Source organism: Erithacus rubecula (assembly GCF_903797595.1).
Source record: "Erithacus rubecula genome assembly, chromosome: 1".
NCBI lineage: Eukaryota > Metazoa > Chordata > Aves > Passeriformes > Muscicapidae > Erithacus > Erithacus rubecula.
This window is the reverse complement of record NC_136658.1, coordinates 25,951,358-25,978,511: the sequence shown is the minus strand read 5'-3', so window position 1 is coordinate 25,978,511 and position 27,154 is coordinate 25,951,358. Positions and strand designations below refer to the sequence as shown.

General features: G+C 49.1%; 3 protein-coding genes and 1 long non-coding RNA gene across 6 annotated transcripts in view; 1 reads left to right on the top strand and 3 right to left on the bottom strand.

The window, feature by feature from the left end:
• Window positions 1-3,865: 3,865 nt before the first annotated feature.
• On the bottom strand, window positions 3,866-9,418 carry GAPDH (glyceraldehyde-3-phosphate dehydrogenase). The gene is made up of 13 exons (XM_079306413.1): window positions 9,126-9,418; window positions 7,510-8,057; window positions 7,001-7,044; window positions 6,352-6,451; window positions 6,112-6,218; window positions 5,936-6,026; window positions 5,673-5,788; window positions 5,475-5,556; window positions 5,178-5,329; window positions 5,001-5,079; window positions 4,687-4,770; window positions 4,437-4,534; window positions 3,866-4,169 (listed from the first exon to the last, which is right to left on the bottom strand). Exons 1-13 carry the CDS (start codon window positions 9,145-9,147, stop codon window positions 4,100-4,102), a joined length of 1,593 nt encoding a protein of 530 aa, XP_079162539.1. The 5' UTR covers window positions 9,148-9,418; the 3' UTR covers window positions 3,866-4,099.
• Window positions 9,419-9,535: 117 nt separating this feature from the next.
• On the bottom strand, window positions 9,536-12,403 carry LOC306802418 (C-type natriuretic peptide 2-like; the record flags this gene model as incomplete). 2 transcript variants are annotated; one of them, XM_079306641.1, is made up of 3 exons in its annotated part: window positions 9,536-9,797; window positions 10,044-10,334; window positions 11,685-12,403. In XM_079306641.1, the coding sequence occupies 2 exons, from the start codon at window positions 11,781-11,783 to the stop codon at window positions 10,062-10,064; spliced, it is 372 nt and encodes a 123-aa protein (XP_079162767.1). In that variant the 3' UTR covers window positions 9,536-9,797; window positions 10,044-10,061. The 2 variants fall into 2 exon arrangements, with proteins under 2 accessions (XP_079162767.1, XP_079162766.1); XM_079306640.1 differs by lacking the exon at window positions 11,685-12,403 and having other exon boundaries at window positions 10,044-10,439.
• On the top strand, window positions 10,917-16,696 carry LOC306802450. Its single transcript, XR_013774369.1, has 4 exons — window positions 10,917-11,049; window positions 13,034-13,130; window positions 14,977-15,142; window positions 15,753-16,696. It is a non-coding gene; the product is annotated as an uncharacterized lncRNA (long non-coding RNA).
• A 144-nt stretch (window positions 16,697-16,840) lies between these two features.
• The window catches only part of NCAPD2 (non-SMC condensin I complex subunit D2), a 30,647-nt gene continuing 20,333 nt past the window's right edge, over window positions 16,841-27,154 (bottom strand). For both annotated transcript variants that reach the window (XM_079306205.1, XM_079306206.1), the window contains exons 19-31: window positions 26,903-26,987; window positions 26,637-26,798; window positions 26,180-26,394; window positions 24,411-24,522; window positions 23,990-24,113; window positions 23,609-23,764; window positions 23,235-23,412; window positions 22,136-22,230; window positions 20,065-20,145; window positions 17,785-17,971; window positions 17,427-17,553; window positions 17,140-17,298; window positions 16,841-16,975 (exon numbers count right to left, since the gene is read on the bottom strand). In XM_079306205.1, coding sequence (XP_079162331.1) covers window positions 16,893-16,975; window positions 17,140-17,298; window positions 17,427-17,553; window positions 17,785-17,971; window positions 20,065-20,145; window positions 22,136-22,230; window positions 23,235-23,412; window positions 23,609-23,764; window positions 23,990-24,113; window positions 24,411-24,522; window positions 26,180-26,394; window positions 26,637-26,798; window positions 26,903-26,987 — 1,764 coding nt within the window. In that variant the 3' untranslated portion in view covers window positions 16,841-16,892. The remainder of the gene's footprint in view (window positions 16,976-17,139; window positions 17,299-17,426; window positions 17,554-17,784; window positions 17,972-20,064; window positions 20,146-22,135; window positions 22,231-23,234; window positions 23,413-23,608; window positions 23,765-23,989; window positions 24,114-24,410; window positions 24,523-26,179; window positions 26,395-26,636; window positions 26,799-26,902; window positions 26,988-27,154) is intronic.

Below are 27,154 nucleotides of genomic sequence, written 5' to 3'. Positions count from 1 at the left end.
TCTCAGTTGCCACCAGCCTTGCCATGAGTTTTCAGCCTGGAGAGGGTGGTGTTCCCTATCCTCAGGCAGTTCTTTGAAAGGTTTTGCCAGCCTGTTTTTTCCTGAGTTCCACTGCTTTCCATCACGGGTGTGTCGAAGTGAGCGGTGAATAACTTGCAGGACAGTTACCTGTTCATCCATTTCATGCTGGAAACCAGCAGAGTCTTGCATGTGGTTTGCTGCCCTTCATGTCACAGACATGTTCTCAAGTCCTGCTGCTTCAATTTTAAGCAGCAGCTTCATCTCATTGCTGTCAAGGAAAATCTCCTGTCTGGCGACACCCCAAAGCTTCTCTGATGGCAAAACATCAATTTTACTTTTCATTCATGGACTTAAGCTTCCCTAATCACTCCCACGCCATCTTAGGGCTTTTTGGCAGCTTTCTTATCTCCAAGATGCATTTGTAAGAGGTTTTCAGCCTTTCTTTTCTATTTGTCACAAAAATCACCTTTTTTTTTTTTTTTTCCTTTCCCTTTAGGTTACTAAGTTTCATTTACTAGTATTTATGAGTTTCTTTTATTTTAATTTGACTACAGCTTCTGCTTTTTGACAGCTGACTTTTCAAATCTGCTGTGAAGCATAACCCAGCACTACTGTTCCTTCTAGGGAGCACTTAAGTTTAACTCCCTCAAGAAGATGATACTTCTGTAGTAAGGTAATATATGGAGGTAAGTCAGCTGTCCTAGAGTAAGAGATCACACTCAGTTCAGAAGAGTAAGTAACAAATTACTTGTTTTTTCAGCATGTATACATTGTGATTGCCCAAAAGCGGGCAGCTTGGTTTTGGTGAAATGTGAGCATTGCTGAGGCCTGCAGGAGTATTTGCATATCCTAAGTCATGAACCTGCATTTTGTGAATGGCATCAGTTATGAAGGAGGTTGAAGCATTATCCTTTAAGATGTTTGTGTTTTGTAACCGTGTTGTAAGTCTTTCAGAGACCTGTATCTCCTCTTCCTTGCCCTGGTCTTGTCAATTGCTTTGCTCAAAGACCGAGTTGGATGTTTTAAGTGTCCAAGACCTTTCTTCACTGTGCTTACACAGTCTGCATTTTGTTATGTTTAGTGATTTTTCAAGTGAACTTCATTATTTTCCACATCTGCTCAAGCTGGTTTTCACTACATGGCATCCTCCTTAATGCTGAAGTTTCATGCTGACCTCTCAACACGAAGGTGGTCTGAGGACCTTTCTTGGGGAAGTAATGCATGTGTAGTAGCCTGTGCAAATGCCAAGGAAGTATAAAATAACTTCTCTAACTGCTCAAAGCTACCATAAAACCAAATTTTTCTGTAACACCACTGCTAATTACCCTTAGCTGTCTTTGAAAAAGGAGAATAAAACATAGAGCTTACCACCCCTAGAAATGGTTGGCTGCCCATCAGAGAAGCTGTCTCTTGGGTCAGCCAGAGAGCTTTCCCAGGTGCCTCCCTCTCCTACAATGGCTCTGCACACTGAGTCCTGGTGCCTGGCCAGCCAAAAAAGGTGGAGTCTACCCTTTAGCCAGGAGTGTCTTTCTGTACCTTCCCCTTGCAAGGTGCTCATAAAGCAGGATGGATTCTGGCTTGTAGTGGCTGCTCTTATCCCAGCAAAGTGGCACAATCGCATTTCACTCACTTGCTGAACGAGAGGCTCTTTGTCTGCCTCGGCACCTGCCTTGCCTGACTAAGCATTTCTATCTGCTTTCCTTAGAAATGCTGTCAGAACAAACCTAGAGCTCCCCTACTTGGGGGAAAACTCCTCTCCAGAGACAGAAGCAGCTTCCACAGGAGATCTCCCATCTTTATCTCAATGCCATCCACAGTCATCTATGTCAATTTTGCAAACTGATGAAAAAAAATAATTACGTGGGGCTTTTTTAGGTCAGGGTTGCAGTTCTCAGACAGGCTGGCCCCTGAGCTAGTTTTTCCATCTGTCTAGAGGGGCCTTGCTGTGGTGCCATCTGCAGGCACAGTGTCTGGATGCAAAATAAGTATTCGGAAGAGCTGTGTGTTTTAGGGAGGTTATATTAGAGAGTAAACCAAGCCCTCCAGGCAGTCCAAAAGCTGCATGACTAGTTTGCCACACTCACTCTCTCCCTGTTTCCATACAGGGCCAACCATGTTTTCAAGGCCTGGCTTTCCTTGCCTCAGTACCATATAACTTTTTCTAGGAGAGATGAGATTGTAAAACAGTTGAAATAGCATTTTAAAGCAGAGTGGACCTTTATTTAAGACATTCTCAGCAGCTGTTGATCTGAGAGTACATATTCTTCCTCCACCCTGAGACTGTATGACTGTGCTCATTCCCAGAACAATTTGATCTCAGGTTAGATAGAGCTCACCCTCGTTAAATAACAAGATTTCTTTGCTCTACCAATTTTCAGGTAGCCTTATCTCACTTAGGAAACATAAGGCTTTTTAGGAGAAAAAACTGACTCGTAGAAATGTTCCAGCTTTTAACCAGTTCAAAGTATGTTTTACATAGGAAAACAGGACACCCATCATTTCCCCCCTCGAGGTGTTTCCATAGCCTCTGCACTTCCACATTATCAAGTGAGGTGCTGACTGGTGTGCTACACACTATGCAGGCAGCAGCACACAACACAGCCATTCAGAGCACCCAGGCACAGCAATTAAGGGCAGGATGGGACCAACCCAAAACTCATTTGTAATCTTGACAGGTCTCCAAGCCACACAGCTCCCCCCAGCAGAAACCCAGCTCCGTGAGAGGGCTGCTTCCAGCCAGCTCCAGCACCAGGCAGCTCCCACTTGGCGCCAGTTACCTAAAACTCCAATGATGGGGCTATTTGTGGTGTAATCCAAGTATTTCTGCTGTCCCAGGGCTAACAAGCTGCTCACAATCCCAGTTCCTACCCAGAGGCAGGTTATTCAACCTCCTCTTTGCAATATAACTGAGTCATTACCCTCTAGTCCAGCAAACATTTAATTCTTACGCAGCCCAACTGCTGCAGATAAGTGACTCTGGGAAACCATGTCCAGCATACCTTGATCCTGAGAGTTTAAATCCTCCAGTTTGTGTCCTTGCAGCATGCAGATCAGGATCTAAATGCAATTGGGGTCCAGACAACAGCTCCAACTGTGCCTGTCGGGGAAAGAACACATCAGCCATGAGATGCTAAATTAAGCTGCTAAAAATGGAGGGCCACGTGATTTTTTTGTGCAGTGCATCACTTATCTGTCCTAGCGCTCACAGGTCATGGAAGGTTCCGTCCCTGCCCAGCAGCATTCGTGCTTCCAGGACTAATGCAGGGAGGCAGAGGGCTGACACTCACCTTGCAGAGATTTGCTGCTCAGCAGCTTAACTGCAACTGCCCCTCCTTACGCACAGAATTAAGCCAGAATTAAGACTGGCCACCACCATGCTGGCGATGGCCTCTGACACGTCCCTAGGCAGCCATTTCCTCTGGGGCAAAGTCAATTCAGTTTAAAAGGTAAAAGCAAGTGAAATACCCTCCTTGTAACACCAGAAGTATCTTCCTTGTCCCTCACTGAGGCAAGGGAAAGAATTTGTTTCTTGTGTCCCTTTAGCAAACCAAATGCACGAGTCATCTCAGTGCTTTTATTCTGCATACGTCCATCAGACAAGCAAATCCAAAGTTAGGTGGATGGAGACACAGAGCTGCTTTCCATCCTACCACACAGGAGTCCTGCTGTGGACTGCACCACACTGTTTTGGCTCACAGGCTGAAGTCTGGGCTCTCCCATGTGGAACAAGCTCAGTAGGCTGGACTCCCCAGCTGCTCACTGCAGCTGGCAGAGACTGTGCCATAGGCACTTGCAGCTGCTCATTATATTGATGCACCCCATCTCCCCGACAGACACACAAGGCTTTTCAGATGGTGATCACTTTTATTGATGTAAGGTGGTACACAAACAGATCAGTTTCTATCAGCCTCTCCACCTCCCCCAGGTTCGGGGAGAAGTTGGAGGAGTGGGGGAGACAAGGGAACAGAACTGGCCTCTCACTGCAGGATGCAGAGCTAAGCGGTGGTGAACAAGGGCAGGGGCTCCAACAAAGGAGAGTCCTGCTTCCCTAGGCAGCAGGGGGGGCTGTGTGCTCAGCTTACTCCTTGGATGCCATGTGGACCATCAAGTCCACAACACGGTTGCTGTATCCATACTCATTATCATACCTGGGGACAGAAAACAAGTGCTGTCAGGGCTGACCCATTTCTTGCACCCTTCTTCCATGCTTCCTGCTCTTCTGCCCCATCCAATGCAACTGAACTCCCATCTACCCTCCAGGAGAAAGGAGGCAACTAAAGTAATTTTAGGCAAGAAACAATCTCACCCCACAGTTGAGACTGGAGGTCTGTGCATCCACCAGTGGTAACCAAGAGGACACCCAAGTCTGTAACCTGTCTGTGCCAACCCCCCGAGGCTCCCATGGCTGCACCTACCAGGAAACCAGCTTGACAAAATGGTCATTCAGTGCAATGCCAGCACCCGCATCAAAGGTGGAAGAATGGCTGTCACCATTGAAGTCACAGGAGACAACCTGAAACGCAAGAAATTGTAATGCATATGGCTGCTCACAGTCTGTACTCCAAGTACCCCAAACCAGGATCCTGGCAAAGCTGCTGCAAAGTCATTTAGAAAAATGAGGAAAGTGCCAATAACCACAGGCCAAGAGAGCCAGCATTCCCTTACCTGGTCCTCTGTGTATGCCAGGATGCCCTTCAGGGGACCATCAGCAGCAGCCTTCACTACCCTCTTGATGTCATCGTACTTGGCCTGTGGAGAGACACATCCAAGATGCTCAGATCCCAACTGACACAAAATGTCCACTAGGGACAACAGGAGAGGGAGACGACATACGGGAACACCCCAAGAGGAGCTCTTTTCACAAAGATCACATCTTCAGGGAAGGTAGATGCATAGAGGGCAATTCCAAGTGCAATACAGAGCTTAGAGCAAGCGGGGGACCACCTGGAAGCTGTTAGGACCTCATCCACAACACTTACTGGTTTTTCCAGACGGCAGGTCAGGTCCACAACAGAGACATTGGGGGTTGGCACACGGAAAGCCATTCCGGTAAGTTTCCTGGAAGAGATGTGAGTCAGCAAGGAACATCTGGCACTCCTCTGCCAGCCTAGGAATGTTCTGCCTCCTCCTGACACCTGAGAAGCGGCAATACTCACCCATTGAGCTCAGGAATGACTTTTCCCACAGCCTTAGCAGCTCCAGTAGACGCTGGGATAATGTTCTGAGCAGCACCTCTGCCATCTCTCCAGAGTTTCCCAGAGGGCCCATCCACTGTCTTCTGTGTGGCTGTGATGGCATGGACAGTGGTCTGAAGAAAGTGGACAGGAGTAAGAACACAGACAATACTCTCCAAAAAGAGCATCCCAGGTGACACAGGGAGTACAGATGCTTTCCCTCTCACACAAGGGGATCTGTGGTAGGTCACCCTTGCCAGCACCAAACTGCAGACCTACCATGAGACCCTCCACGATGCCGAAGTTGTCATGGATGACCTTGGCCAAGGGTGCCAGGCAGTTAGTAGTGCAGGAAGCATTGCTGGGGTAGAGAGATAAAGGTGCATCAGCCAGAGGCAACACTTCCACTGAGGCAAAGTGAGACCCCTGGCAGCTGGTGAGAGCTCCAGGCCAGAAAGCATGTTCCTCTCTCCTTACCTGACAATTTTCAGAGACTTGTCATACTTCTCATGGTTGACACCCATCACAAACATGGGAGCATCAGCAGAGGGGGCAGAGATGATCACACGCTTGGCACCACCCTTCAGGTGAGCCTGAAGAGAGAGGTAAGAGATTACATAACTTAGGATCCTTCCAAGCTTGCTTCTTCAGATCACCTTCACAGCCCTATTCATGGTGACATGCCCCGCAGGCAGAAGCGGGGCTCTCCCTTTCCTCCTATGCCTCTGTGGCATACTCACCCCAGCCTTCTCCATGGTGGTGAAGACACCAGTGGACTCCACAACATATTCAGCACCAGCATCTGCCCACTTGATGTTGCTGGGGTCACGCCTAAGGAGGGACAAAATTTTAAGAGCTGCTCCATGAGACAACTGCTTTCAATCTTCAGAGGGGCAATAAGGAAAAAGATACTTACTCCTGGAAGATGGTGATAGCATTCCCATTAATCACAAGTTTCCCATTCTCAGCCTTGACAGTGCCCCGGAAGTGGCCATGAGTAGAGTCATATTTGAACATGTAAACCTAATAAAGAGAGTGTAAGGTCAGGCAGGCACCCAGGCTGTCATCATCCTCCAACACCCTGGGAAGTTACTAGAACAGATCCAGAGGAGCCCTACTCAGAAAGGCCCAGAGGGGGCACTGCAAAGCAACTCACCATGTAGTTCAGATCAATGAAGGGATCGTTGATGGCCACCACTTGGACTTTGCCAGAAAGGACAGCAGCCCGGGTGACCAGGCGGCCGATGCGGCCAAATCTGGAGAGAGAAAGGCATGGGTGAGGAGGCACAAGAGGGAATCAGCCCAGCTGGGCATGGGAGGCAGTCCTTGGCAGCCTTCCCTCAGGATCATCCGCTGCTCCCTGCCCGGTGGGTGGGAGGGCGCCCTGCAGCTCGTCCAAAGGCCAAGGCACCGCGGTTAAAGATTAAGAGCGACCCCCGCCCCGGAAAGGTCAATCGCTAAATTTACTGAGAGCCCCAGGGATCCGGTTACTCCTCGGCCCCGCACGAGAAGGTCACATCCCCGGGACCGCCATCGACATACGATCCACCTGGAGACCTTTTGGTGGGGGGCTGCAGGGATCCCCGGGAATGGGGAGGGAAACCGGGGCAGCCGGGCAGCCCCTTCCGGAGTGAATCACCGCGAATCCGAAGAGAAATGAGTCAGCAGCACCGCTCTGCCCCGGGGCGCCGGCGGAGCGGGACCGGCGGGATTCAACCTCTCCCTCCCCCCAAATCTTCCCCCGCGCCCTTGAGGCGACCTTGTCCTCCCTTCCTCCCCCCAATCCCCACCGGACCCGCACTCACCCATTGACTCCGACTTTCACCATCTTTGCCGCTTCGGGATGTTCCTGCGGGCAGAAACCACCGGTAGGGGCATGAGGGGAACCGGCTACAACCGCCCCCGCCCCCGTTAACGTTTCCCCCACGCCGAGGGGGGGCGGGGGCGCGGAGATCGGGCGGGGGGGGGGGGGGGGGCGCACGGTCCAAGCTTGCCCCACCCTCCCCGGCGATCACTCCCCCGCCCCAGGCGACTAACCCGCCTCCCCCCCCCCGCGACAACTATCCGCCCCCTCCTCCTCCTCCGGCGACCATCTCTCCTCAGACCCCCATCCCTCCTCGCCTCACCGCCCCCGCCATTTTGCGGCGCGCCGCCTTTGTGCCCGTGGGCCCCGCCGCCACGCGGCCCCGCTCCGCCCGGGGGCTGCCGCACCCCCTGCCGGCGGGCGGTGTGCCTGTGTGGGGAGAGGGTTCTCATACGCCCACCGCCCGCCGCCTCTCTCTCCCCCGCACATCTCCCCCGCCCCGCCCGTTACCTGCTGCCTCCGAACCGCCCGGCGCGCAGTGAGAAGGTGGCGCAGCGCCTCTCCGCCGCCCTTTATAGCCGCGTGAGGGTAGGGCGGGGGCCCGCCCCGCCGCGTCGCCGTCGAATGGCAGCGCGGGGGCCGGACCGGGCTACGTGCGCCCGTGTTGCGGGTGCGGCAGACGAAGACCCCCCCTGTCTCCCCCGCCTCGCCGCCCCCCGTTAACAAAGGCCCCGCGCCGGGAACGGAGGGTCCGTAGCGATCCCCCTCCCGTCGAGCCACCCCAAGGGGGTTGGTGGTGCTGGTGGCGGTGGTGAAAGGTGCACCGGTCCTTGCGGGGAGGTGTCCCCAGGGCGGGGATGCGCGGCTGCGCCCCTGCCCGAGGAGGCGGGGAGGGGCCCCCGGGTGATAGCCGGTCAGGGGCTGCTCCCGCCGGCCTCGCTGCTTCTCCGTAGGATGGTGTGCGCTGCTTTCATCTGGTAACAAAGGGCAGGTGACCGCCCGCCCCGGCTGCAGCTTGTGTCCCTTTGAATGGAGTAGTATCCAGTATCCGAAGGGACCTACAGGGAAGCCGGAGAGAGACTCTTCGTCAGGAGCTATAGTGATGGGACAAGGCGTAATGGGTACAAATTGAAAGGGGGGAAATTTAGGATGGGTATTAGGAAGAAGCTCTTTACTGTGAGGGTGATTAGACACAGTGCACGTTGCCCAGGGAGGCTGTGGATGCCCCAGCCATGGCAGTGTTCCAAGCCAGCTGAATAAGGCCTTGAGCAACCTGCTCTAGTGGGAGGCCTCCGTGCACGTGGCAAGGGGGTTGGAACTGGATAATCTTTAAGGTCTATTCCAACACCTTAACATTCCACCATCCTAAGGCTGCAAGGGTAAAGGGGACTGCAGGGATGCTGGGGTCATCCCAAGGGAGCAGCGGGCCTCCAGGCGTCCCCCATTCCCCCGCACGGGAGGTACTAGCTGAGAGTAATCCCTCCGCCAGGCTGGGACCCCCCTCTGGGTGGGTTTACCCAGGCGTGCTCTGGACGGGGCCCCTGGCCGGGCCCTGCCCCGGCAGGCCGCGGGCGGCAGCGTGAGCACCATCTTAATGAGCATTGCGGCACTGCTGCCGCTGCCCGCGGGACGTGACGGCGGAAATCCTGCTCGTCTGCCGCCTCGGCCCGCCTTCCCTGGCTGCCTGCGAGGAGGAAGCGCTCCTGGCATGGCCGCTGCCCGGCTCCCCGCCCCCCATGCTCACCGAGCCCTGCCACCTCCATCCCCGGGCTCCGTGCGGGGCAGGTGCGGCGGGACAAACCCGCCTTAGGTACCACGCCCAGAGCACTGACAAATCCCAAATCTCCCATCCCCGAGGAAGGTGTGGGAACAGTGGGGATGCAAATCTGGACTGACAGAGCTGGTGGGGGTGGTGGGAGATGGAATGTCCCTCTGGCTATTCGGCTGAGCAGAGCTTTGAGGATAAGGGAGGGGTTGGGCAGGCTCGGGGAACCACACAGGTACTGGGATGGGGGACCAGAAAGGGGCATGCAGCTCAACCGTAACCCTACTCTCCTTATACCACTGCTATTCCCGGTGCTGCTGAGGGGCTGGTGGCTAAGTTTAGACCCAGCTGAGGTTACAACCTTTTCTTAAAGGCCAGGACATGGTGATGGCTCGCGGGGCACAGCAGCAGGGTTACGAACTCGTGCCGGGGTCGGTGGTGCCCCAGCCGCAGCCCACCGAGGCAGGCTCTCGGGGGAAGCTGCAGCGCAAACAGGAGGCCCCAGTGTTTGCTCTTGCGGGGGCAGAGTGCGGCCGGGGTGAGCCAGCGCGGCCCTTGTGCCCCGTGCCCGGTCGATACCTCACCCGTGTCCGCCCCCCCGGCCGCACCGCGCCGCAGCCGCGCGTGCCGCACGCCCCACGCGGAATGGCGGCGGCGGCGGCAGGGCCCGGCACGGCCCCGCGCGTGGGGCCGGGGGCGCCGGGCGGGCTCTGCCACCGCCTCCCGCCCGCCCCGCGGCCGAGGGCAGCCACCGCCGAGCGCGGACGCGGCAGACTAGTACAGATTGTTTAATGAGCGAGTCCTCATTACGGGCACGGGGAGCGCGGGGTGGGGGGGGGGGCTGCCGGCAGAGCGGGGCTTCAACGACTGCGGGGGCAGCTGCGGAGCCGGGCAGCTCTTCCTCGTACCGCCGCGCCGCTCCCTCGCTGCCGCAGGCTCCTTTTTCGGGGCGGGAGCCTCAGGTGCGCCGTGCTGGTTCCCGGCTCGGTGCCGGTCCCGAGCCGTGCAGGTTCCCGAGGCTGGGTGCCTCCGGCTGCGGAGAAGCGGGCCTGGTGAGCCGCCCAGCGGCGTCCCGCCCGCCTGCTCTCGGCCCGGCCCGGCCCCAGCACCGCGCTGGCAGCACGGGGCGTCCCCGGTGCCGGCCTTTGCCCCGGCGGCTGGCAGGCGGTGGCCCCGCAGCCTGCCGCGCTGCCCCATCCCCTCGCTGTCTGTGCGCTCAGCTCTGCCCTGAACTGCTTCCCTGCCCGCTTGCTCGAGCCCACAGTCTTGGCCCTCTCACCTCGGAGACCCTCCAAAGCTAACACCCCAAACCACTGAAGGTCCCGATTCGGTCCAGTTTCAGCCCGAAGCAACCCCTGGGCATGGCCTTCCAGGCCCAATCTCCAGGCAGTGCCCACTTGCGACTGGCGAGGTTCTTGCGCCAGAGGGATGGACGGACAGCTCTAGCCCCAGATGGGATGAAGGGGAGAGTGGAGGAGAACAGCTGAGGACCAAAGCTGGACCCTTCCTTCGTGTCCTCTTCAGTCAGCGTGGACTCGGGCTTCAGGGGCAGCAATCGTGAAAGGAGCATCTGAGATAAATGGAGGAGAGCGGCATGATGGCTGTACTTCTGGCAATAGCCTTGTACCCCACAGTATCTACTGCCCATTCCCTCCTGAGGGCTCAGGCAGGACATTAAAGTGCTCACAGCACTGTGCCTGTGACATTGCAGAGGGAAGGGCTCGACCAGCAGCTCCCACTGTCTGAAATGACTTTGCTGTCCAAAACAGCAGGCAGACAGCTGCTGTGAGCTCTGCCTGCAGGCAGATTTCCCTGCTCTTGTAAAACCATACACACATCCTGCCCTGCCCCAGATTTGGAAGGATGCTCTTCAGTCCTTGCTCCTTTTGTGGATGCTGAGCACTTTGCGTGCTCAGGCTGCTGTGTTCCTTTCATTTTTTTCTAGAGGGCTGCTGGGAAGGATGGTTCTGCCTCAAATACCTACTGAAAAGAATGAGGGAGAGGCAGGAGCAAAGCAGATGTGAGGAAGAGGTACTCCCTATCTCTTGGAAATCCTCCAGGCTAGCTGTAGTGACTGTAAGCCCTCAGCCCTGCTGGGAGACAAGGGTTGGGGGCTGTGTTAGGTGCAATGGAGGCATTGCTGCGCAGACAACACCCTGTGGGTGTTGTTCCACATCTGTCTCTCACATGGATGCTGAGCTAAGGCTGAGGATGCCTTTGTGCAGCTCTTTGTGGAAGCAAGTTAACTGAAGCGGACACAGCATCCTCAGCGAGGAGTGAAAGTGGTGAGTCATAGTAGGATCAGTCTTGTGATTTTAGTTCATGTCCTGACTGTTTCCCTGTGGCTTTTCCAGGGTGATGTAAAGGCAAGGTGCTGGGGCTTAGGTTAGGGTTTGGGTAAGAGGGATCTGGCTAGATTTGAAAGCAAAAAAATATTGCTGTAGTTGCTGAGGATAAAAGATTTACTCAGGCGAAGAAGCCCTTAGCTGGCATCCTGACAGGCCTCTTGGTCTTAAAGAGGGTCTTTAAGGGGGGTAGTACTGAGCTTAGGAGCAAAACTCCTGGCCTAATAAGATGCATCTTCCCTCTGAAACATCAGAACATAGGAGATGACTGTAATATCTGGTTCCTGCTGACACAGAGTGGGCTTAGGAAAGGCCAGGCTCTTCACTGTTAAAAGCTTTTGCAGAGCACTAAAGAGCTTTTGTCTGTTTCCTGACTTTAAATGCTGGTGCTCCTTAGGGGCTGGGTTATAACGCCACCCTAGAGCTGAGACTGTTGAAGGGGAGAGTGCAACAAGGACAGACAACAGCCTCCTTGTAGTTGGTATTGGAACCACCTCTCATTTAAGGTTCAAACACAATGTTCTGTCCTCCTCCCCTCCTGAAATCAACCTGAGCTTTCTCCCACTCCCTCCTACCTGTAGCCTCTGTCTTGGTAAGGACACAGTCTGAACGTTGGCAGAGAGCAGAACCAAGAAGAGGAGAAATGAGCAAGGCCATGACTGAAGCCCCAGCATCTTCTTTTAGTCCAGGGCTGGTGGAAGGCAAGGCAGGACTCACAGCATCCGTGTTGGATGTGGTCCCTAGCCCCTTTCTGCCTTTATAGCTTTCGTTCTGGCAGGCAACTGGCCCCAGCTCCCTGATGAACCACCCCCTAGAGCTCCCTAACCTTTCAGCCCTTTTGTCCAGGGTGATATATTTCAGGGTGAGCTCAGCAAGACCCCTTCCTCTAAAGAAAAAGGACACAAAGGTGTTTACTGAGTGTCTGGGAAGACATATGTGAGTTGAGCTGCTGCTGGCCAGGACCTGGAGGTATCTTTCAGGGTCAGGGATGGGGTGACACTTTGAAACTCATCCTAAAAGGAGGATATTGAAGGCTGCATTGTGTAGGAGTATTGAACATAGTCATCATAGGCAGACTGCTGTTAATGCTATTTCTCTAATCAGTGTGAGCATGAACTGCAGCTGTTAGAGGCAGGCACACTGCTGGCTGTGCAGAGCGGACACAAATTCAGCTCTGTGACAACACAGGCTTTTGTTTTTAATATTTATATCTTGGTGAGACAGTTGGGCTCTTCATTTGGGAATGAAGTGCTCCTGCTGCAGAAGATGGGTGAATTCCAGTACTAAACAAAATTTGTAGCAGCGACAGGAGCGTGGGTCTAATACTATTTGGCATATAATTTGCAGGTTGTCTGTCCCAAGTCACCATCTGGAGGACTGGGCTGAGTTTCCAGAGGAACCATCACAGAAAAGAGCTTGTCGAGACTCAGCTTGCACTTTCTCAAGCTCAGGCACACAATGGGAGCAGGATAGCAAGGAACAGATTCCTACCTCCTAAATCTTCTGGCCATTAGTTCCCCCCACTTTGTTTACCCCTTTCATTTTACTGTAGTTTCTCACCAGCTGAACAAGGCAATGAGGTCACTGTCTGGAGATCAGGGTGCAGAAGTCAGCCTGGGTGTGAAGACAGAAACTAATCTGCAAAGTTTGTCAGGGGAGAGTAATAGGGGAACTGTACTCCATACAGGATTAGCAGTGGGTGTGCTGGGAGAGTTTAACAACACCCTGAACTTCCCTTTGTTCACTACTGTTGCACAAAACAGTCGGGTCAGAACTTGACAGGATGTGTTCTGCTGCCTGCTTTTGTTTACTTTTTTTAAAAGAAAGAAGAAAATTAGGAAAAAGTCTTCTCCAGAGATAACAAAAATCACAGTTCAGATATTTGTTCTTTCTTTCCCTCCTTCCCTCCCTTTCTTCCTTCCAGGCATTTTGCACTTGCAGATGCAGGTTTGTGGGTCCATTTCTTCTCTGCCCAAAGAGATAGAAAGTTTTATGAGCATTTTGCATCCAGTCCTTGAGGAGTGAGTATGGCCCTTCAGTCTGGACCACTGATGCTGGAAGCAGTGCTTTACACAGCTGTGAGCATCCAGTTTTGTTGGGTTCAGCTGATGGCTGCAAACCATGGCTGGTGCTATGTCCAGAGCAATGTGATGCTCTAGTGATCCTGTCTGGCATTCCTGTCACCCTGTCGCCAGCACATGGAGGTGCTCCCAAGACCCCTCAGAGACATTTTGTGGGAAACATGATTATTTTCATACCAGCCTTGGAATCTACAAAGCACAGGGGATTGACAGCTGGACAGTCATGGGACACACACCCACGTGGGCATTCAGATGGGGTGGGCACAAACGCGGTATGGGATGTGTGCGCACAGCCAGCCCCTCCTTGTGCTGGATGCAGTAATGTAAAGAGCTGTGTGTTATGAAAGTTCCAGAGGGATGGAAAAGAAAGGAAGAACAGGAAGTAAGCACGTGTTCATGCTGCATGCAAGGTGTCCCAGAGGATGCTGTTCTGTACTCCCCAGTCACATGTGGCCATCCAGAAAGAGCTGAGTCAGTGTGCTCGAGCACTCCTGGTGCCGGCAGGAGCAGCTCCGCTGGAGCACAGCAGTTACACAAGTCAGAACCAGTCCTTTCCTGAATGAAAAGCAAGTGTGAAAGCAATGCTTTGCTTTTGATATGAAATGTAGCAGCTGTTTTGATCTGGCATCCCTTGAATGGGGTGGCCCCCATATTGCAAGAAAAATGCCAGAAATGTGTTTGCAACTGCTCCAAAATTCTAGTCCACTTGCATAAAGACTGAGCCCTGCAGGGATGGACAGGCTCTGAGAACTCAAATGACAAGTGCTCTCCTTGGGTTCAGCAAGAACTGGGACTGGCAAGAGGGAAACAGCCATCATTCTCCCATCAAGCAAGAAACTCCAGAGAAGGCAGAAAGTTTGCAAATTTTCTTGCAGATTCTTGTAAGTTCTTGCAAATCCTCCAAAGCCTGGATAAAATGCAGGTGCTCAGTGACTCAGGTGCCGTTTTTGTTTCTCTGCGTCCCAGATCCTTGCTGTGACTGCAGTAGAATTGAATAGTTACTGTGACATGTCCTGGCAATGACTGCAAAGTGAAAAGGCTTTGGCAGACAAGTCCTCGATTGCCCCAGTTTTCTCAGACTCAAATAGGTTATTGTCCTTTCTTTCCTCTCTCATGCTAACAAGTTTCCTTTATAAAAACCCTTCCCTCTTGGATGCTGAGGCACTGACTCTAGAGCTTGCAAGACCAGAAAAGTGGTCTCTTGCTGAATCATAATCAGCCTTCTACAAACAGTTGCTTATATAGGAAAGGGGCAGGACAACTGGAGACTGGGAAATCTGGGAACTGAGCAAAGTACCCTGAGGGAACACCCCTTGTCCCAAGGTGATAGAAAGGAATGATGGTTACTGCAGGCTCTAGAAAGTGTACAATATTGACATTATTCCATCGGTACCATTTGTAGGAGTTCAGAGCAACCATAGTCAGGAATCACTAGGGAATGGAGACACCATTGACCTTAGCACTGAGTAATCCCACTGCCTCAGGAGCAAGGGAGTGGGATTATTCCTTCAGCAGTGATTTATGATCATTGTGATAGCCACCAAATTGTTTGTGAGGAATAGAAGGGCATCAAGTATCTACTTAAGGTAGTAGCCACTGTGTAGCTGCCCAAACCCCTCTTGGGTTTTGCCTCATCTTTCTTCAGGACTTCTTTGTCCATGACACAGGGCTACTAATTCTTCCCCTATCAGGAGAGGACAGTGAGGAGGGTGCCCCACCTGAACAACCTGCAGAAAGGAACCAATCAGAGCTCCCATGCACTGACTTTTCACTCTCATTTGCCCAGGCAGTACAGTGTCTGAGACTGAGCAAAGAACTGACTGCAAAGCAGTAAAGGAGCCAGTGTGTCAATCCAGCCACTGATTGCCAAGCCCTCCTTCCAGAAAGGTGACTGTGTGGATCTCCTGAAAGAAAAAGTTCAACCACTTTTAGTGGAAAACTATGGCCGGAAGGTGAGCCAACACTTGAGTTTTATGGCCATCTCACTTCCTCTATCCACCCATTCATATCTCCCCTACTGCAGCACTGGCAACATATTATCTCACATCTACAAGATTTATTGCTTGTAAAACCTTGAGCCTGGGCAGACATCCATATATGCTGTCCTTTTCTTTTTTTATCCCATATGTGAGTGTCATACCCTGTGGGTGGTGACAGAATCACGCATGGTGTGCATGGCTCTGTTGTACTTACCATCAATGCTGTAGCTGCTACCTTTGCCTCCTGAATACTTTATCAGAAAGGGAGAGGGACAATATCGCTGCAGCTTTCTGATCTTTGTATTTCACCTGATTGTCCTGTGGCTACTGGCGTGCTCTGGAGTTGGAGCAGACCTATATTGGTATTTGGCAATTAGTCTGGTGGCAAGTGGGCAGGTATTTTCACTGAGTCATGGGACTCAAGTGAGCGTCTATAAATACACCTGACACCCCATCATTCCCCCCTCTACTTGTTTCTGGAAGCATTTAACACGATTATATCCATTCGGGTATCAGCATCAAAAACCATATGCTCAGGTTAGTGCAAAGCTATGCATTCCTTAATGACTATTTTTTTTAGTAGGGATCAAAATAAGCTACAGCAGCTACTTGTGCAGGCAGAGCAGAAGGGAACTGAGCAGCATGCTCTGCTTGCTGGGTGAACCCAGGTGACCACAACTGCAGGAAGGTGGTAGAGCCTCAGAGATTGCAGATCTGCAGGAACCAGTGGAGAGGACCACACTTCCCATTCCTGTTCAGCCAGTGACTAGTATGCTTTCTAGGCAGCTGACAAGGTAAGAGGAAATAATTCCATAGTAAGAGCTCTGGGACAAATGCCAGCTTCCCTCTAGACAGAAGGTTAAAGGTTATTTATGTAAATAGCACAAAATCTAATATAGGGCACTTCAAGTTCACAGGGCAATTTAAGGAGTGCCAGGACTGACTTGACAACTGATGTGGCATTTGTGAAAAGAAAAAACCTAAGTGACAATTTTACTTGAAACATAATTGGATTTGCAGCAAATGCATTCCAGAAAGCAGTAAGAAAATCAAGGGTATCAGTATACTTAGTAACTTATCAAATTAGCATTATTACAAGTCACTTCTAAAGTGTTAGTGGTGGATTGGTTTTGCTTTTTTAGCTTTTAAAATATGTATTTTTTCCTATGTATTGTTTATTGAAGTGCTCTAGTCTAAGTTAGCCTTTCTATCTCTCTTTCTCCACTTCACTCCCTGAACATGTCTTTGATGAGATATGCACAAGAAAAAGATGCAGGTACCTTCCCCTCAAAACCCTGCTTGGGTATACAGGACAAGAGCTTCAAAGAGGATGAAATATAAAAGGGCCTAAACCCAGCACAACTGCATTGGTCTTGTGTTAAAAGCTGAATAGTGTAGTGTAAAGCACATACAAAATGAGAAAGGGATGAGAGTTTTGTACCCTGTGGGTAGTTGGACTCTTAGAAAGACTTTCTTCCAAAGATGATTATTCTCATCTATAAAGCCAGGGCAAAATCAGTCCAAGTGGCAACTATGTTCATCATCACTGTCTTTCTTTGTGGAGATATCAGAAGAAAGGGTTGGAATTGCTTTAGCCTGGTGTTAACTTCCATTTTGCCCTCATTTAAAGCACTGTTGTATTATGGGGTAGTTCAGACAAGAAAAGGTGACTGTTGCATACAAGCAGTTTTATTTTTCATTAAACGTGTGGCAGATGGTTCCCTCAGCGCAGCCGTCGGGCTGAAGATCTGGTGATGGGAGTGGTTTTGGTAGGGGTTTCTTCCTCTCTTAATCCTGCTGATAGCTCTAAAGAGAGTAAAACGTGTCAATAATGAGCACTCCATGGCCTTGAGCAGAGAAAACTACAGGCAACCTCCACAGTGGTCTGAAACCCATGATCAAAGGGACATCTTTGTTGGGCCAAATCTGTAGTCCTTGCCCCCTCTGAGCACACATGTGCAGTGCCTTACCATCCTCAGAGTCGTTCTCCTCATCACTGGAGAAGGTAATGATGGCTTTTTTGCGTGGAAGGCGCTTTGGGGCGCGTTTCTGATTTCGAAGGGTGCGGGATGGGGGTGTGACAAAATCGTCATCTGTGTTGGCTGGGCTCAGGGGCTGGCGGCGTGAACCTGTCAGGAAAAAGGGAAAAAATAGAGAAAGGCAGCAAACTTCTGTCTGTAAGGGTGAGGACAAGTCCTTAGGTGTTTCTGCTGGACTGCGGGTTCAAAAGGCTGGAATCTCACAAAAAGGAACATACTTCTCATTGGTTTCTGCTTGGCTGGCCTTGGCATTGGAGTCTGACTGCCATCCTGGCATGTCTCTGTTGAATCCAGTCCTCGGTTATGGGAGGCAGACAGCTTCTGCTCCAGCTCTTCAGCTAGGGCCTGATGGAGATGTAAAACAGCAGTAGAGGGGGAAAAAAAATTAAGAAGGTGAGGGGAAATAAGTACTACCTCCATAGCAGAATTGCTATCAAGTTAAATAAAGAAATTGATAAATTGTTAGGGGTAAGGAATAATCTGCTTGAAATGAAAAACTGACTTTCCAGTCACTGTATGTAAAAAGCAAAAAAAGCAATTGTTTTTCTGGCCTGGACCCTCGTCCCATCCCCTTACTTTAGTCTCAGGTTTGATGCCTGCTCTGCGGAATCGAGCCAGCAGAGTTTGGAAACAATTGTAGACAACTGGATCTTGGAGCTTGTCTGCAAAGCAGTCATAGTTGTCCTGCAGCTTGTGAAGGCCCCGATCTGAGACTGGAAGCAGAGCAAGGCAGTGGGACAGATCCCGATACTGACGCTCAGTCCTGGCAAAGACAAAGATCACCATCAGCTCCTACAAAAAGGGGTGTGTGAGGATGAGCACATCTCACCCAGAACCAGCAGCATTTCCTGCAGGTGCTTCTGCCCTGCAGAAAATGAGACTCAGGTTGTTCAGTTACAGGTCAGTGGCAGGATGCTGTACCATACCACACATAACCACCATGTATTCCATGACACTGACTTAGTGCCTGTCAGAAAAACATGAAGCTTCCTATGCTAAAGAACACAGTCATTTGTTTGAAAAGTCTCAAAAGTTATTGCTGACTGGAGGAAAAGACTCAGTGAGGTCAGGACTCCTCTTGAAGGACCTTTTTTCAGCCACATTACAAATGCCCCCGGCTGTTCATTTTTGCATGCTTGAGATGATCTCAAGCAGAAGCTGTATTTGATGTTCTCTCTCCCTTTCCTGGTTAGTTACATAAAGAAGTTCATATTCATTAAGTTATAAAGTCAACAAATAACAAATGCTGTGTCAGAGAAGGACTACATTCAAATTCCAGCAAAAGTTACTGGAATAAAACCAAAGGGAAAGAAAAACAAAAGCACAAACTAACATCCCTGATGTAGATCACTGTGATAGAATGGGAGGGGAAAAAGCAAGGCCAAAGTCCCTATTTTTAATATACACAAATCAAGGGCCTCAAGTCTGTCCAGTATGTGCTGTCTCCAGATCCTCTGCTCAAACCCAGATAGATGGAGAATAAAGCTACAGCATGCAGGTGTTTCCACCTTTACAGCCTGAATGACACCTGGCAAGTTGGTATGTTTAGAACTCCAGAAAGGCTGAGGAAGGGTGATGGTGGCTGCAAAATCTTTTCTGAAAAATCTCCTTTTTTAGCCTGGAGTGAGAGTTGTGCTCTAGCAGTACCAATAGTGTGCACCAAGCTGATCACCTTTGTGGTACAGAAATATCAGGACATTCTACTGAAGGCCAGACACAACTTACACACAGATGGTTATTTACAAATGTGGTGTGATGAGCTCACCAGTGCTCCTGGGAGGCAACTTTGGAGAGAGGGACCACTATCCACTCTTGCTCAGGAAACAAAATCCAAATATTTTGGGAAATATGCAACTACCTAAGGCAGCTGAGCAGGTCACATGCCCAGGCACTGTACACAACTGGCCAAGATAAGCAGGCAGCTTAAATCTCAAGGGCAAAGCCACAACAATGGAGAAGGAAAACCATGGGAATGGAGGAAAGCAGGGTACACCAAATCCAGTGGAAGTTAAAATGAAGATATCTCACTGGAAGTACATGACAGTGAAGAAGATAAACTTCTATTATTCTTGGAAGGCAACAGAAAGTGTATGCCTGGATCAGTGTATGCCTGGATCAGCTTGCAGAGCAGGGGAAAAGCAGCAAAAAAACCCCCAAACCCAGAAAGCAAAATTATATAGCAGAATCACAGTATGGATCCTACATTCCATACTCTGTAATCAACAATGCAGAAGCAAAGCATGCAGGTCTTGGAGATGGAGATGAGCAAAAGACAAAGTTTTCAGTGGCACAAGCCCTTAGGTAAAATAATAATAATGATGATAATAATAATAATAATAAACCAAAACAGAGTCCCAGGCATAGACCTGGTACTGAGCAGCCCATGCACACAGAACAAGGACAGCCCTACATCAGCTTGATAGCTGAGATCACCACAGACATAACTGCTGGAAAGATCCCAACTTCTCAGCTGAACACACTAATTTCCCAGCTGAGCTGCAAGGGAATACCCCATGGATAAGGATCACAAAGGCAAGTAAAATCCACATGTGGGATGTCTCCTTGCTCAGCTATAATGCAGATCTACACTGTCACAAAACCATTCCCTAAAAAAAGGAAGGAAGAGGGGGTCAGTCACTGCATAATAAAACCAGAAACCTTCATTTATAAGTATTCATTTTTAGGAGAAGGTAAGTATAAAAAAAGGGTACCTAAACCAAGTTATATTGCATTTGTCACTTTGCTACATGAAGAATATAAGGGGAACCTTTTACCACCACCACTTACAAGCTCATTTCTTCTGAAAAACCCTGAGAAGCAGAAGTGCTTGGCAGGAACATTAAGATTACAACCCACCTGGCAGTCCGGAATCTCTGACAAAGTTTCTCCACCAAGCTCTCTGTTTGTTTGTCTTTTGTAATATATGAGAACAGATGTCTGCAAGGGGAAAAAAACCCCAAAAGATTAGAGCCCACAGAGGAATCCCCATTTCAGGTAGGAGGGGTGCTGAAAAAGCAGCAGTGCTGACTTCTTATCTGCTCCTTCCATCCAGTTTTAAGAGCATGCAGCACCTCCAGACAATCTTCTCACTTCACAAGTTGCACTGACTAGTTCATCTGACAAACAAACCCCCCCTCAAAACCATGCTTGTGTCTTTTTCACTACAAATTTGCTGAAAGTGTATTGTTGCATTTAGATCGATGCAAAAGTGAGCACTACTTTGCACTAAAATGGGAACAGAGCTTAACAGAACTTAAATGCTAACCTAATCAATTTTTCCTTAGCTTCTTGGGGAATAGACACCTGGACTTTAGCACAGTTAACTACTTGTGCATTTTGTACTATGTCCTCTTGGAAATCATTGAGTAACTTCTATTTATTAAGAAGGCTCTGCTGCTCTCTCTTTTACTTGTACCAACATTTCTTAACTGTAGCTCACTCAGGTTGCCACTGGCCTTGATATAATTGTTCTAAAGCACTCCCTTGTTCAGTCTTTGTTATGTCTACAACCACCACACCAAGCTGCTTTTCTAAGATACATAACAGAAACAGCATTCTCAAGAGTCCTCCCTTTGCATCAATTCCTCTTTAGCTATTAATTCCCTTCTTTTCTGTTTAAAGGATATGTGGTGTGTTAATTGATGATCAGGTCTTTAAAATGAATTTTTTTACACTAATTTGATACCTGTTTACATTGTTAAATCAATACTACCTCTTCTCTCATTTGCCAGACACCTCCAGTTCTCTCCATGTATGTTGCTGGAAGTCAAAAGTCCATCTTACACCTGTCTTAACCCCACCAATCACACTTCAGTGCAATTGCTACACTTACTCTATGTCTGTGGTAATACCTCCAGTTTGATATTAATTAAAAACAGTACTGAAAAATCCAAAATTATTTGGAATTTTCTACATGCTGCCTCTTGTCTCCCTGTGATGGTTTCCTTCACTTCAGACATTAATTTCCACTTCTACGTGTGCTGTCAGGAGCCACAAGCTATAATTCCCAGTATTTCACATTACCCTCCTTAATTAAAGCTGAAGCAAAATATTCATCTACTTTTGTCACCATCAATTAACTTTAGTCTCAATTACACCTTCACTAATGGACCTTCTCTGTGTCTTGCAATTCCTATCTGTCCAAAGTGCCATCCCTCTTCCTAAATGCACTGGATTCTCATAGATAGAAAGTTGAAAAATCACAGATTTTATTGTTCTTCTCTTCAGCAACAGCAGTACTTTTGTCTAACACCTCCCTTTATAATCCACAGGAATTCAAATTATTCAGAAAAACCCTTATGTAGTTATGTTTCAGAAATGAGAGGAAAATGCCTGTACTTTACCAATAAAGACATTATTAATGCTGTCTATGAGCAATCAATAACCTCAGATTGAAATATTCCAATATCTCTGTACCCCAGAGTCAGGCTTTCTTGAAAAAAAAACTGAAACCAAACAACAAACAAACAAACCAACCCCAAAAACCCCACACAAAACAAACCACCAGAAAACCACCCCAGACCCAAACCAGTTACTGTAACTGCAGCTTAACTAAAACTGCTTACAAAACTCCAGTAGCTACCAAAATGACAACAGCAGCAGTCTTTAAAACCTGTTGTGTTTTCCCAATGTGGAATATCCATGTTCCCATGCACAAAACCAACTATTTTCCTTTTCTAGAGGAAAAGTAATTTTGAGTTAGTGGTTACTCTTTGTAGAGTCTCTCCTCACCCCTAACTGTGTGGCTTTAAAATCAATTACCTTCTGCATGACTCCATTTCCAGTACAGACTGAAAAAGTCAGATCAAAAGAGAACAACTGAAAAAGCATTTTGTACATGTCAGTGTTGTTTTTCTTCCCTTGATATGGCACCCCCTTTGCATAAACACAGTCCTGGCAATTAGAGATTTATTTAACCTCAGAATACCTCATAATAGTGTGGAAGGATTCCTCCTCTATGCCACTGTTAGGATCCGAGAGATGACTGATGATGTCTGGAAGCAGGTTATAGACAGCATTACCCTGTGCAGAACACAAGTTTCTACATGAGATGTAAAGGATAATTTGAGTCAAGCCAAATAAGCTGCTTCCTTAAAACGACCTCCTTTCTCTCCATCCCAAATCTACTGATTGAAAGCATTGGCTTTTTTGAAACAAGCTGTACACAGCCAGCCAAAGCTATCCAACACTATTTGGCTGGGGGGGGAAACTCAGCCAACAAACAAGCTAAACACTGCACCTCAGCTCTGCTCTTTGGCAGACTTGGATGCAGTTTCTTTGCCTTCCAACCTTGCCACAACCCAACAAAAAAGCTTCCTGATAAAGGAAACAGCCCTTCAGTTCATGGAACTGCTTTCTGTCTTGCCTGAAAAAGTCCAATCCATATTGTCTTTCCCACTGCTTTGTTATACACGCTGCAGAAGCAGGAAGTCAGTGCAGTCAAGTGGCCAGCTCTGTTTTAACAAAGCAAACCAAGACAGAAAAGCCCCACTGTCACTGCAGCCTCTCAGGCAGTGAATCTCAAACTCTGAAGGAAGGGCCCATGTCAGGCTGCACACGGAATGAACTGGGGGTAATACTGCTCCTGTTCTTACTTGCTTGGTCAGAAACTGCTACAATTTAAGTATCTTAGTGTCCCACAGCCAAGAACAACTCCAGAAGATTTCAGAGAAGGTGCACTGCCTGAGCCATAAGGTCAGGGAACTCTTCTGTAAGGTCTAAAAGTGAGCTATAGAAAACTGCTCCTAACCCTGGGCTGGGCATACCCAAGAAAGCAAAAAAAAAGGCAGTGGTTTGGAGCCTGCCTTCCGGTGTGAATGGACGAGGTCAAATTCAGCAACATCAGGCAGTGATGAAGCAAAACTTGTATTGCAAAATTTCTTTTAACTACCCTTATTTCGTCCACAGAGAGACAGACCAATGGCTCTACACCATTAAAACAGCTTCTCCAGAACTCATGTAATTGATCCAGCCTCCAACAGCCCTTTCTCACGTTGGTGCAATAAGGTCCCTAAGCATACACTTGCCTTGTTGGCGAGTTCACCGAAGAAGTTCTGAGCCACTCCCACAATTGCCTCCTCTGGGTCTATGAGCAGAGTTGCCATTTCACTCACTTGCCCCTTCACCTTTACCATGTCTTTGAGGATGAGGTGAGTCATCACCAGTGCAGCTGTCTGCCTCACGCTTGGGCAGGGGTCCCGCAACCTGACAGGAGCAAACAGTTACTGCAGAAAGCAGCAAGGGAGCGTCTCTCAGTTATTAGCACTTGTGACAGCCCAAAGCTCTGGTCTCTCTACACAAATTTGCTTTCTTGGGTCATTCTCACCTTCCTGAGGCCCAGTGTTACCCTTCCACAGGGCTTTCATCACATGTACTCTCCCAGCAACGAGTGTAGCATTACCTGGCATAGAGATGTGATGTCCAAGGCTCCACCAGGTTGGGGAAGCGGATGGCTAGATCTCCTGCTGCAATAATGAGGTTGGATCTCACATCAGGTAGGGTGGACTTCTCCATCATTGTGAACAGCAGACGCAAGTGGGAGTCACAGAACTCAGAGCTAACAAGACAGGGTACAGGAAAGAAGGGATAGATAGCAAAATTCTGTCTCTCAGAGAGCAGAGAAAAAAAACAATTAAACCAAACAATTAAAAAACAAATAATAAAAAAAAAAGCCATCTGTGAACACTCTTCTGTGTTTGTTATTTCCTTGGGAAAGGAATTGCAACATTTGCTTTAGTACTAAGAAGGCTGGGAAAAGAACTCTGGCATGGCTCAGCAGTACCTGATCATGCAGAGTTTGCCAAGAGTGAGGGCTGCGGCAGCTGACAGCGCCGAGTCACTGTAGAGCCCAGGGTTGTTGCAGATCTTCAGCACCAGTGGAACAAAAGCAGAGAACAGGTGCTTCCCTAGAAAGTGGGGATAAAGACAGTGAGCATGAGAGCACTGTTCAGGAATTCTGCATTAAGAACAATTACTCCATTTATTCCAGAGCTGCTGCAAACTACAGTTACTGCTTGACTCACTTTCACACTGAACAACCACCTCCAGAAAGGCAGAGCCAAGAAACAGCCTACATGGAAACTGATACCACAGAAAATGACAGTGCTTCCTTCCAAAGGAAACAGCCTTCTGCCTTCAGAACCTATTCCCACTGTACCTGCTCTTTCACACAGCCAGTATTCCTTGGTGGCAGGCACACTTACCATCTAGGAGTTCTGTCTCACAAATGCTGCGGATGAGCTCGGCCTCGGTGTCATCAGCTGTAGCTCCCACAAGGCCCAGCTCCTCCTCCATAGTGCTCTCGTTCCCTGTGCTCTGTGCAGAGAGGAGACTTTAAGAAAGACATCAGGCAACAATAACCTCTTTCTTAACAGGGTTCTCTTCTCTGAGGTGTGAGGTATATGCATGTTACCAGCTGCACAACTAGAATGGAGAACAGACTGACACAGAGTGTAATAACCCACTTTCCCCCAAGAACTGAAGGAAGCTGTGAAGTGCAGTCTGGGATTTGCCAGTCTACATGCTATAGAACACCAATCACAGGATCACATAGTTAGGGTGGAAGGGACCACAGTGGGTCATCAGGTCCAGCATTCTTGCTCCAGCAGGGTTTTCATGTCTTTCTGGAAACCTTCCACATTGCACAGGATTGTGTCCAGATGGTTCTTGAGTACCTCAAGTGAGGGAGACTCTACAACCTCTCTGGGCAACCTGTTCTAGTGTTTGGTCACCCTCACAGTAAAGAAGTTCATCCTCATATTCAGGTGGAACTTGAACTGTGCATAATTTTCTGCCCATTGCCTCATGTTTCTAGTGCTTGGCACCAACAAGAGCAATCTGGCTCCATCCTCTTGGCACTCCTTCTTCAAATATTTACAGACATTGATGAGGTCCCCTTTCAGTCTTGAGGCATATAAGAGGCCCAGCTCCTTCAGCCTTTACTTCCAAGAGAGGTACTCCAGTCCCTTAATCATCTTTATTGCCCTCCACCGGATCTGCTCCAGGAGCTCCATGCCTCTCTTGTAATGAGGAGCCCAGAATATAAAGAAAGCCTGAACTACTAACACTACTAAGATAAAACAGACCTAGGAGACATCCAGCATCGGTGTGTGAGTCCTGCATAAATTAAGGGACATTCAAATAGTAAAAGCAAGAAACTTAAAGCAGCCTTTGAATTGCTGGTTTTGTGAGCAAGATTTTGGGAAGCCTTATAGCAAATAAAAAGCAACACAAGAGAAGAAAGGAGACATGGGCATTGCAATGGGGACCAAATCTGTATACAACTGCTACTTCTTTGAAAATCTCATAATAACCTCCTCTTGTGTGGAAAATGGTAGTGACACTGGAGTGGATGAGGAAATGAACTACAAAGTTCTCTACAGACTTATCAGTATAAGCATCTAATAGAGACTGGATACCTAGATGGACACATTTTTCTTTATTCCTACCCAGGGAAGTCAGCCTCATTAGAATCTGGAAAACATTCCAGGGTAGACCTAACCAAACAGGACATTTGTAGCATCCAAATCACATTAGAAAGACTACTGTTAAAACTTCATCATTACTACCTAACAGAGGATAGCAGTCCCAAATCTTCTGGACTGGGGTTCTAGGAAGCCTTTTCCGGTGCATAAATGGATGCTCTTCACCACTACTGCATCAGTTGCAAAAGACTGCACTAGTAAGAAAGAAGGTGATGAGTGAAAGGGGAATGTTTGCCTGAAGCACAAGAATAAACATGGCCAGGACATCATCCTTCACTACCTCCCCTCTCAAACCTCAAGACCAATGTGGGAGTTTCAGTGGACAGGGTCATTCAAGCACTTCAGCTCTCCCTGTAAATGTGTGTCTGTTTCTATTCCTGAAGTACACATTGCCCTGTACCTCATGCAACCTCAGGACTGCATTCTCCAGAAGTTTGCTATAGCTGGGACACTAGAAGAGCTGCTCATAGGAAAACCTTGGTTCTCACCTGGGGTCTCTGCTTCTTTGTGCTGGTGTCAGATTGCTTCTTGGTCTTCTCCTCTTTGAGGATGCGGCGTCTGCGTAGCTCTGCACTCACAGACACTTCCAAATATGCTACCTGCTGTAGTGCCACCTGTCCCACAAGGGACACCAGGTGCAGCAGCAGGAATGTTGGGAGACTGCCAGCAGCATCAGAGACTCTCTGTGGAGAATCCCCTGCATCTAAAGGGGCAAAATGACCACAGTTCAGTGTTGATCTACACCACTTCCCCATTAGTTAGTTAGTACCAAGTCTCACCATGTAACCCATCTCCAGTCCACAGATTCCTTCACAGCACTCACATCCTCCCATGCCAACACTTACACCAACCCCTCAGCTCTATTCTCCTACACTTACTCAAGGCCACCCAAAGCAGCACTGGAAACCATAGGTACAGGTTTCCTTTATTAGCTTTTTTCCTCACCAGCTTTCTGCTCATCAGCCTCCTGCAGTTTCTCCAGAGCTTGCTGACAGCATACATGCAGGATGTCAGCACAGATCTCCTCTGCCCCTTCTGCCAGCTGGTAGATGAGTGTTATAGCTGCCTCCATGAAGGGGATCCAGTGACTGCTTGGCTGGGCAAACCCTGATGAGAAGAGGGAGCAATGTACCCACACACACCAATGATAACACAGGTGGTCTTGCAGCCCAACCCCATCTCCTCCACACCTCCTGCTGACCTGGTCTCACCTTTACTCACAGTCTCACTCAGGCAACCAAAGAGCATGTGGCTCTGTAGCAGTCGAAAAGGGGCACTGTTCTTCTCCAGTGCTGGCTGCAGAGACAACAGGTGGGTTACTCCCATGGGAGCAGCACATCAGACTCCCCCATGTCCTTCCCAGTACTTAACCTTTCTGTGTGCACAATGTTAATCAAACCCATGCCAGGGACATCCAGTACTGCTCTGCAGCTAAACATGCAGCAGGGACATTACTGTCACTT